Source organism: Somniosus microcephalus, chromosome 18 (assembly GCF_052327205.1).
Source record: "Somniosus microcephalus isolate GS21.2 chromosome 18, FLI_Smic_1.0, whole genome shotgun sequence".
NCBI lineage: Eukaryota > Metazoa > Chordata > Chondrichthyes > Squaliformes > Somniosidae > Somniosus > Somniosus microcephalus.
The window spans coordinates 29719895-29731897 of NC_141004.1; the positions used below are offsets into that span (position 1 = coordinate 29719895).

The window sequence follows — 12003 nt, forward strand, 5'->3', positions numbered from 1 at the left end:
ACACGGGCAGTCGAGTTTTGGATGGCCTCAAGTTTACGTAGCGTGGAATGTGGGAGGCCAGCCAGGAGTGTGTTGGAATAGTCTAGTGTAGACGTAATAAAGGCGTTTCAGCAGTGGATGAGCTGAGGCAAGGGTGGGGACGGGCAATGTTACAGAGGTGGAAGTAGGCAGTCTTTGTTATGCTGTGGATGTGTGGTCATTTCAGGGTCAAATATGACACCAAGCTGGTGAGCAGTGTGGTTCAGCCTCAGACAGATGTTGTTAGGGAGAGGGATGGAGTCAGTGGCTAAGGAACGGACCGAAAACAATGGCTTCGGTTTTCCCAATATTTAACTGTACCATAACTTTCTAATGATTGAGTGTGATAAATGAGATGTTTTAAAAAGTGGCAAATGATGCACTCATTTCCTAACCTGACCAGCACATGCAAGGGGTATCAGTGTGTGTGAGTCTCTCTTAGTGTGTGTGAGACCTTTGTTGCACTGGTTTGGTTATATGAAGTAGTCAACCTTTCTTCAAGATTTGGAGCAGCAATTGTTGTAGGCAAGTCTGTACATACTGCATCATACACTTTGTACATGCCTGTCCCTATGCAGTACTGCTCCAAGTTTCACTAGAATGCAGAGTGTGTGTGGCATTTATAAATGATAGGCAAATGTAGAGGTAGTCCATTGCACCTCATGAGATGCACTAGACTCTGGGACACTGTATCTGCTCAAGCTGTTGGACTGGAGCAATACAACATTACTTCAATGATGGACCACCATCTTGGTTTGGTTTTGATGGAAACACCAAGACCAGTAAAATTCCTGCCTGCTTATTGGCACCAACAAAACAGTAGCTCACTATCTGGTGGTGATTGAGGCCTGCTCGTAATTTATTGTTCAAATAACTGATGCAATGTATTCTATTATAAAAACAGCAAGTAAACATGAAGGCAGCTGGCAGCGAGAAGGATAACAAAGATACATGCAGAATCATGTTTATACATATTTAATAACTGCTACAGTTCTGATGACAAGCACTTTAAAAAACTGTGATTGTCAGAGCTTTTTTGCTGTTCAAAGAAAATGGTAATGTTTGTGTGTGTGTGTGTTGAAGGATGCTTCAAACTGATTTTAATATTAAGGGTACTGATTATGTAACACACCAACACAAGCAGTCATGTTATTTCAACAAGATGGTGAATCTATTTACTGTACAACAAAGCTGGGAAAGATTAGAGATCTCCTAAATTGAACAGCCCTGGATTATTATTGCAATAAAACATTGAGATTTTAATGTTGCAAAGACCAACAGAAAGGACTTTGGCTCATTATCTTGTCTGAGGCTTAGCTTATACTCAATTCAGAGCTTTCTACCCCATGGAGATAGCATTAGGGACTAATAAACTCAACCAACTTACAACTATAAGCCAGCCCACACACCTCTGAAGAACAAGCACACTTTGTAAAGCTAACACAGCACACAATTGTGCTGGCATGCTGAAGCCACAATAGAAATTATTTTGTTGACATTAACATTTTGGGTTGTCAAATAAGCAAACTATAGATATGCTAAAAAAACAATGTAATCGTGTTTTTGTGATGGGGCGATTAAAATGGCTGGCCTGTGTGTGATAACTCCGTCACCTTGTGTAAGGTTCCTAATGCTACATTTATATAATGAGCCAATCAATTTGGACTAATTAGATTTTCCACTTTGAACAGAGTTTAATTAGAGTTTGTGCACTAGAGCAGAATATATGGGACCAATGAACGCAAGAGTTCACAATTGGCTTATCAGACAAGGTTAGTGTGCATGTAAACCAATATGTGGTTAATACTGGTAGACAATGTTTTGGTTGAACCTCTGCACTGTCAGGTTATAACTGAGCTAGCAGCAGTCAACAAACTAACTGCCCAGTGCTGCAGTTGGGTTTCTTGAATGGAGTGTGCCATATTTTCTGATACTGCATTTACCCTGGTCTTAACTGAATCATGATAGCTTTATGAAGCTAAATGGAGGAAAAACAGAAGGAAAGAAAATTGAGTACTGTAATACAGGCTTCACGTCAAAATGTGTCAAGAATGGACACCGAGGGGAAACCATTGTTCTTTGTGTACGTCATTCATTGCCTGCTCGTGTGGAAGTTATAAAACTACTGTTCATTAGGTGTCACAGGGCAGGAGAAAATAATCTACTCATTGATATTTTTCTTACTTCTGTAATCAGCGGATTGGTGCACTTCACGTTTTTGCTGGACAGGTCCAGCCATTGAGAAGAAACAATGGGACAATGCTGCCTCAGGGTACATCTCCCTTCGCCACTACACCAGCCACACTCGAACTTCTGGTTTGCTTTCAGACAAAGGCCACAGCTCTCTCTCCGTGCATCACACTTGTACAGGTGAACTGGAATCACAGGAAAGAAAAAGAAATACAGTTTTAAAGGTGCATATCTTATTAACTTCGACTTTTAACATCCAAACCACAAATTAGAACGTGCTGATTAGAAAATAAAGATTTCAAATCAGGTTAAAGTGAACAGGATGAAAAGGTTCAATATTATGTTTTTGCACTTGCCTCCCAAAACTGTAACACACCACTGGAGGAAAACTAATTCTAATCAGAACTGGCGGAAGTGTATACCAAGATAGTATGCAGCATGGCAACCACCACCTATGACTCCAATGTAGGCAGAGCTGGATTAAGAATGAGTACAAGAACATTCAAGGCCCCTCCACACAACCCATCGAAACACTAACATGAAGCAAAATACACAAAGAAATAGGCCCATAGAATGGTCACACGCATTAATGATAAATCAAATCATATCACAGTGTACTACATTTAAATTAAACTGCTCTAGAGGTTGTATGCAGTTTTTCTGCATTATGGTAAGCCCCATATTTGGTTGGGCCCCTGGGCAAGGGACCGATAGGCCAGTGTGTTAATCTGCCCTGAATGTAGGATGTGGTTAAAAAAAAAAATCAGGGTAGGTATTCGGACAAAAACGCTCTTTATTTCAATGTAGGATATAGATAGGAGACATGAAAAAATCAGCATTCAAGAAATGCTGGTGCAGTGACACTGTTCTGGTGGGGGGCTGTCTTCATGCTGAGAAAGATGTTATGACACTGAAGCAGCATTACAAGAAAACTGCTATGATCATTACTCTTCCTTACACATACCATCTGCTACTATAATTCTGAAGCTATTTAAGCATTAATAACTTTTAAGACCCACTTTAACCCTAACATTTTTTCATTCTCATTAATTAAAAAAAGCTTTTATTTAATCTGTAAAATAATTACATTTACTTTTATATCTCAATAAACAAATACTGCAACGGAAATCTGTGACTTCATAAAATTCAAGGCAGCATCCAGTGACGGGCTACAGCCTTTGGTAGCAACGACTTGCATTTATATATTGGCTTTAACATATAAAAACATCAAGGTGCATCACAAAGGCATAAAGGAAAAAAAAGAAATCGAGCCAAAAAAAGAACGAAGCATGTGACCAGAACCATGAAGAGGCAGGTTTTAAGGAGGAGAGAGAGGGGGGAGAAGGGTTTGGGAAGGCAATTCCAGAGAGTGGGAACTAGGCCACAGGAGGCATGGCCACGAATCTTGGGGGGCAGGGAGGGCATCACACAAGGAGCCGTGAGAACAATGGAGAGTTTGTGGGGCAGGGGCGGGGGATTGTAGGGCTGAAGGAGGTTAGAGATAGGGAGGGGTGAGGCTATTGAGGGATTTAAACACATCAGGGGCAATGTTGGCCAGCAAGGACAGGGGTGATGGATGCGTGGGAATTGGTGTGGGATAGAATGAAGGCAGCACAATTTTGGATGAGCTAAAGTTTATGCAAGGGGGAGGATATGCGGTCAGCCAGGAGAGCACTGGCAACATTGAGTCTGGAGGTAATAAAGATGTGGACGAAGATTTCAATGGGTGTTGGGCTGAGGCAGGTGATGTTAGAGAGGTGGAATCAGGCACTCTTTTGATAGAGAGGATATGAGACTGAAAGCTCATCTCGGGGTGAAACAAAACGCCGAGGTTGTGAACAATCTGGATCAGCTGTGGCCAGGGATGGGGATTGAGTCAGTAGCGAGGATACTGAGTTTGCGGTGGGGGTCCAAACATGATGTTTAGCTGGAGAAAGTTAAGGTTTATCCAAGTCTGGATGTCACAGAAGTCGTGAAGGGGTCAAGAAAGATGGCGGAGCGGTAGAGCCGGGTGTCATCAGTATACATGGAGAAAGTAGCCCATGTCTGTGGAAGATGTTATCAAAGGGGCAGCAAGGGAAGGATGGGAAGCAGCAGTGACAGCTAAATGGAGGATCTAGCTATGAGCTCCTCACACTTCTCATTAGAGGCGAGATTGGAGAGGACGGGAAAGTGGTTAAAGGAGGTAGAGAAAAAGAGGCAAGGGGTATGTTTGCTCTCCAGGAGTAGTGGGCAGTTTTGGCAGAAGAGAGTGAGGCCTGGTGGAGCTTGATGTGGTCAAAACAGATCTGGGTACATGTCGAAGCAAGTTGTGTGCCGCGTATGATCAAATTTGCACCCCTTTGACTTCAGGGAGCACAGATGAGGCCAATATTAGAGGGAACAATAAGGATGGAAGATGGCTCATGGTCGCCAAAGCAATATGGCTGACTTTTCTGTCCTCTCATAATCCACCAGAAAATGTAGCTGGGGCTATACATCCACAAGAACCAGCCTATAAACGTCCGTTTGATACACAGGACATCCAGGTTTTCATCTTCAATGTCTACTGATCAAACCTCATCATGAACAATCTCTTCTACAAAAGCAGAAAATCATGTTGTTCATCAATATGACATTTGAACTACCAAACCCGATCTTTGAGTCCCGGTGGTATCGCCCCCTTTCCCAAGCAACAGCAATAGGTGACTGAATGCCTGCTGGCAGTATTTATTTACTGATACTGCCATGTAGTAAAACTGATTACCAAAGTTGTCATTAGGAGGAATATTAGGGGAAGAATTACTCTGGTCAGTGTCAGGGCATTCAGAAAGAACATGTTTGCAACATCACTGCACACACTGATAGCCTTCCAAGAATTAGCAGGATTTGCTTATAAATCATCTTGGGTACAACATTACATAATTCTGTTTGAAAGAGCAGGAATTATCATGCCCTTTGAAGTTAGGCATATATATTTTAAAAAGTCTTCCAACCAATTGCATTAGTACAATAAAAACAGTAAGATCAATTGATTTCATCGGAGGTTTTAGAATAGATTTCACAATTGTGAAGCAAAATGCACCTTTTTTATAGGGATTCTCTGCTCTTTAGTAGTAAGCTTAACCAGTCCTTTCAGACAGTAGAAACTTATCTGAATACAGAGGGAGGCCAGTTTAATGGCACGTTACAGCGAGATGTGCGTTATAGAAAGTCATGGGGAAACAGCAGGATTCTGTTAGGGGAGTGGTGTGAGGTCTGTTTAATAACTCCTTGAAATGCAAAACATCTGTAGTGATGTTGCCAGTGCAGATCTCAAACCTTCTCTATCCAACCAAGGCTTTTATTCAAAATCTGCTTAACTTACAAAACCTACTGCTGGTAAACACAGAAAACTTGGCGCAGACTTTTCTTTTCAACTGCTATTCTAATACCCACACTTCACTACATTAACAAAGTGCGGAGACAGCAAACAGAAGGGAGTACTTTTTTTAGGGCTCGTCATTTAAAAAAAAATTAACCAAGACTGCCTTCTAATTTTCTATTAATACTTGCATTCTGAACTATTATTATGTGCTCAAATACTGCACCAGTTTACCATCATCCTGAATCAGTCAGCTCTTTTCAATCAGTGGAAAGTGGTCAATTAAATAAATCTGGAATAAAAAGCTAGAATCAGTAATGGTTACCTCGAAACTATCAGATTGTCGTAAAAACCCATCTGGATCACTAATGTCCTTTAGGGAAGGAAATCTGCTGTCCTTACCTGGCCTGGCCGATGTGTGACTCCAGACCCACAGCAATGTGGTTGACTCTTAACTGCCCTCTGAAATGGCCTAGCAAGCCACTCAGTTGTAACAAACTGTTACGAAACACAATAATAAGACAGTACCGTGGGAGTACCTTCACCACACGGACTGCAGCGGTTCAAGGCGGCGGCTCACCACCGACTTCTCAAGGACAATTAGGGATGGGCAATAAATGCTGGCCTTGCAGCAACAACCACATCCCATAAACTAATAAAAAAAAATAAAGGTATCGACCAATGTTTAAGCAAACAAGAGAGGATTGTTCTACTAATTGTAGTTGTAACTTGGCCAGTGCAAAGTATGATCAACAGAACACTCATGGTGGAGGTAGACTTTCCTACATCAACAACTTCAAGATGAAGCCTGTACCATTATACTTCAACGCTTGGTGTCACCATAACATAAGCCTCATTATGGCACCGCGGCCAAAATTGCAGCATAACGCTGGCATCAGAGTTCGTCGTTTCTTATTAGCTGCGGGAGACACTGCTCAAAAACAACAAAGGAATTTTACTGGAATAGAGAAACAAAACTTTGAGATATAAATCTGGCAGCAAGACAAGCTGCTGCACTCCATGCCTTCTAGTGCCCAGTGTTGAGGTGCAATGTCAGAAGCTTTAGGACAAGTCATCCATCTGCTTCCTTGGTCACAGAATAGATTACAATGCATGGGAAGGAGATTTAATTTAAAGGAAGCAAGAAGAATGTAATTAGGAGTGATGGTCACAATTAGGTGAGAGCTACTTTCATGAAATCTAGGGTTTTTGGGATCTTTGTAGTCTATAGTATGAACACTTTTTTGAAATCGGTGGGGGGACAAAAGCCCTTGAACTGTGATGTTTAAGAAAGAATTTTATGGGAAAAAAATGCAATAGCAGAATAAATGTGCATCAGTCCACAATACAGTGAGCAACAGAAGATAAAAAACACTATGCATTTATACGCATTGGCCCAGATTTTCCGTGGCCTATGACCACGTACGCGGCCGTAAGTGCCTCGCAGGTTCCGGGTTTACGCATGGGCTGCGCATGTGTGGAAACCCGGAATTTGCGATCTGTCAAGAATTTTCTTGACAGATCCTCCGTATCCCCAGGAAATGGGCATTCGCTGGCGGAGAGTTTGCCCAGCGAATGCCCATGAAACTCTTACGCCTGGTAAAAGCAGACGTAAGGCCTTCTTTTACCAGCGTAAGGGTGAAAATAAATATTAAAACAATATTTTAAAAATCACTAACATTCAAAAGCCTGTAAAATAAGTGTGCGTTATTTTTGGTCATTTAAAAAAATGAGTTTATTTTTCAAAAAATTACATTTTTGTTTTAAATGTTTAATGAAATTATATTTTAATTAATTTTAAACATGTATTTTTTTTTTTTACTTCAAGGTTGTGTACATGTGTTTTTTGGGTGATTCCTATTAAGCTTATGGGGATTCCGTACGTAAATGGAACCCTTTTGGATTAGTTGGGCTGGCCCACGTGATCCCAGAGGCGCTTGTGAACAGCATGCGCCCCTGGCATCCGTGGGCCTCTACACAGGCCTACACATAGAGACCCAAGAGCGCGAGTCCATCAGGTAGGTGCGTCCTTTTATTGCGGTTCAGAGACATCCACCCGCAAATTCAGGCCCTATGTCTTTATACACACCCTCCAAGAATGAGTCAACCTCCATGGATGCAGCCATGGCTCATAGGGTGCAAGAAATACAGGATGAAGCAGATCATTGATCCCAGAAAGTTAGAAAGGGTCTGCGCTGATGCTGGTTGGACTGATACCTTTGATGTCTGCTGGGTTGTCAATGATGAAGTTACCATTCCACACCACTGAGAATTCGATGGGCAGGTCACTGATATCCAGGGCTTCATAGTGGTACTGAAATAAGAGTTGAGAAAAACACACGCGCCCGTAAGTTAGATACTTGATTGGCAACAGGTCAAAGTCAAATATAATGTTTCTAACATTCTAAATAGCATTTTAAACCAAGACTCAGAGTAGACTGTGACATCACAATGAAGTGTCCTTGTTTCTAGTGCTGTATATTGTTTTACTCTACCAAAATTCTTTCTTCTGCGAGGAGCAGACTTACTTTTTCACGTCTCAATTACTAAGATGTTAGAAAGAGAACCTCTTCATAGTAACTGAACTCCCACTCAGTCCTTACATTTAAAGTATTAAATCCCAAAGGGCTGTGGATGCCGAATCGTTGAGTATATTCAAGGCTGAGATTGATAGATTTTTGGACTCTGGGGGAATCAAGGGATATGGAGATCGGGCGGGAAAGTGGAGTTGAGGTCAAAGATCAGCCATGATCTTGGCAGAGCAGGCTCGAGGGGCCGTATGGCCTACTCCTGCTCCTAATTCTTATGTTCTGATAGTCCATCTGGTAACACAGTGCTCTCAAGCTTTTCTGTAATAGTGATTGAGATTTAAACTAGCCTGCCCTCTGGAGGTGACTTTTTAACAGTTCTACCCTCGAATCCACCTTGCAGCAAAGCAGTTGAACCCTACCCTACCAATAAGCAATAGTCCTGCCCCATCAAAATGCTCCTCATTTGATAACCAGAGATCAGCTTTATTGACAGTCATGGTGATAGAGTCTGTAGCCCAGATTGTGGTCCCTTGCAGCTGAAGAAAGAAGCTTGGTGATGTGAGCAGCATCTTTGGGGTTATGAAGGAGAATATGGAGAAGAAACATCCTTTAGCTATTTACAATGACAGAAAACAAGCTTGGCAGTTCAAGAGCTTGAGGGTCAATAATAGCAAAAGGTTGAATGTTTGAGTTTCAGGGGCTATCTGTTCCTCTGTCACTTTTCACATTGAAATTTGCTGTCATCGCTTCAGATCTTTGCTTCATTCATTCGGAAGGCTTTTTGTTTTAAACATCAGTTACTACTGCCTTGAATTATATAGTCTATTTCAGGCATTCTGCAGAAATCTAGAATGAACTGCTTCACAGTATGTAGATATTAACAACATAGTTACTATTATGAAGATATCGACTTGATTTTTTATTATATATATATAAAAAACACGTATTACATATAGAATACCATAAGTTGTGCCTGTGTCACTAAATACCAACCAAGAATAGGAACCATGACCATGTTTCCCCCTCCCTATCTCCTGAGCATTAATGTCAATAGTCGGACCTTTACTGACTCTCTACCTGAGATTAGCTGACCCAGCACAGAGATCAAATCTGGAATCCTTCTGATCTGTGTGGCTCAGACACTCACTGAATTATTGCGGAAAACCTGCTGACTTCATCTTTAAAAGAAAGCCACATCCAATATAACAAAATAAAAATGCACGCGGGCACTGTTGTTTACTTGCGAGAAAGTCCTCCAATAATGTAGTCATGTTTCAGGTACTAACTTATGGACCATGTTTAAGTCAGGGTGGCAGCCTCAGAAGAATGATCCTAAACCAGTCCTTACTCAGTTTGTATTGAGTATGTGTGACTCATACTGAATTCAGTTCAGCTGCGAAGTCCTGAAGCTGACAGTTGCTGATAACAGACTTTGCTTTCTCTTATTATTGCCTTCAGTGCCCCTGCCACCCTTTGAACGACACAGAGAGATAGGGCACATCTAGTTAAATCCAAGATAAGGATTCTATTTCAGAAGCAGCCATGTCAGTGCCCGAATATAATTACACACCTCTCTGCCATTGTAATACCTGATGAAGTAGTCTTCTGTTCTTTGAACGTCTGCTTTGTACAAGAGTAAAGCTTTAGACCTTCCAGCTCTGGTCTTTTCAAAGAATACTGCTTTGTCAGTCCAGGCCACCAGCTACTTGTAGTACATGCAGGTCAAAGACCACTTAACAGACTCTGAAGCTCATATGGATTGCCACTTACAATCAGCTATCTTAAAAAAACACACACACAAATTTCTATTCTGTACACTCCTAGTAACTGCACACTGCAGGCTAATTTTGAGGTACCTTCACTACAATGTGCATGTGTTTCCTGGTGTACAGAATAGTTTATGATAATTTTTTTTTTTTTAAGTTTACAATCAATGTACGATGATAGCAGCCACCTGGCCCCTCGTGTCCCTCAACCATCTCTGTGCTGTCAGACTGCCTGGCAGACGTGAGTGGAGGAAATTTGACACATCCATGACTTGAAAATTGGGGAGAGAAAAACAATGGATTTCGGCCAATCTTGTAAACTCTGGTCCCTTGCCACACATTCTGTCGCCTCTCACTGGCCATTCACACAATCTGGACCAAACCATGTAAAACATGACCATCCTAGGAACTAACCTTCAAACCTCACAACCTTTCCATCAAAATCACTCATGTTAATTTCTGCAATATTGCCTGTCTTTGCCCCTACCTCAGCCCCTTGCCGTTGAAAATCTTACCGAAGCCTCTAGACTCAAATTCTCTATGGTCTTACTTGTTGGCCTATGATCCACCATGTTGAACTCTTAAGTTGTCCAAAACTCAGTTTCCCATATCCTACCCCATAGTAAGTTCTCCTCACCCCTGCCCTTGCCGACATATATTGTCTTCTTGTCTCTTCAGTGTATTGAATTTAAAGTCCTCGTCCTTAAATCCTCAATGGCCTTAACTCATCCTATCTGCATTCTACTGTGGCCTTGTAACACCCCCTCCCCCATATCCTGTAGTCCCGAGTCTGCTTTTCTGTGCATCCTAGAATCATAGAACGGTTACTGCACAGAAGGCGGCCATTCGGCCCGTCAAGCCCGTGCCGGCTCTCTGCAAGAGCACTTCAGCTAGTCTCACTTCCCCCGCCCTTTCCCCGTAGCCCGGCAAATGTTTTTCCTTCAGGTACTTATCCAATTCCCTTTAGAAAGCCACGATGGAGTCTGCCTCCGCCACCTTTTCAGATTCCAGATCCTAACCACTCGCTGTGTAAAAAAGTTTTTCCTCATGTCGTCTTTGGTTCTTTTGCCAATCACCTTAAATCTGTGTCCTCTGGTTCTCGATTCTTCCGCCAATGGGAAGAGTTTCTCTCTATCTACTCTGTCCAGACCCCTCATGATTTTGAACACCTTTATCAAATCTCCTCTCAATCTTCTCTGCTCCAAGGAGAACAACCCCAGCTTCTCCAGTCTATCCACGTAACTGAAGTCCCTCATCCCTGGAATCATTCTTGTAAATCTTATCCAAGTGACTGTTAACTTTGTCCCTGATTATTGTTTCTAAAAGCTTCCCCACTACCGAGGTTAAACTGATTGGCCTGTAGTTCCTGGGTTTATCCTTGCACCCTTTTTTGAACAAGGGTGTAACATTTGCAATTCTCCAGTTCTCTGGCACCACTCCCGTATGTAAGGAGGATTGAAAGATTATGGCCAGTACCTCCTCAATTTCTTCCTTAACTTTCTTCAGCATTCTAGGATGCATCCCACTCGGTCCAGGTGACTTATCAACTTTAAGTACCGACAGTCTTTCTAGTACCTCCTCTATCATCAATTTTTATCTCATCCAGTATCTCACTACCTCCTCTTTCACTATGACTTTGACAGCATCTTCTTCCTTGGTAAAGACAGATGCCAAGTGCTCATTAATACCTCAGCCATGCCCTCTGCCTCCATGCGTAGGTCTCCTTTTGGTCCCTAATCAACCTCACCCCTCCTCTTACTACCCGTTTATTATTTAATATGCCCATAGAAGACTTTTGAATTCCCTTTTATGTTAGCTGCTAATCTATTCTCATACTCTCTCTTTGCCCCTCTTATTTTCTTTTTCAGTTCCCTCTGAACTTTCTATATTCAGCCTGATTCTCACTTGTATTCTGAACCGGACATCTGTCATATGCACTCCTTTTCAGCTTCATCTTACTCTATCCCTTTCGTCATCCAGAGAGCTCTGGCCCTACCTTTCCGCCTCGTGGGAATCCTCCTCTCCCTTCATCCACCATTGGTAGCAGAGCTTCACCGCCTCAGCCCTGGGTTGGAGCGCTGCTTCTCTCTAATTTTCTCTGCTTTTCGACCTCTCTCCCCAGAGATTCAGTCACCTCGTTCAATTCTCCTACCAT

At 42.1% G+C, this 12003-nt stretch overlaps 1 protein-coding gene across 2 annotated transcripts in view; it reads right to left on the reverse strand.

Annotated features, from left to right (window-relative positions):
- The window catches only part of plxna2 (plexin A2), a 566368-nt gene that overhangs the window by 161037 nt on the left and 393328 nt on the right, over positions 1–12003 (reverse strand). For both annotated transcript variants that reach the window (XM_086011309.1, XM_086011311.1), the window contains exons 12-13: positions 7769–7865; positions 2203–2393 (exon numbers count right to left, since the gene is read on the reverse strand). In XM_086011309.1, coding sequence (XP_085867435.1) covers positions 2203–2393; positions 7769–7865 — 288 coding nt within the window. The remainder of the gene's footprint in view (positions 1–2202; positions 2394–7768; positions 7866–12003) is intronic.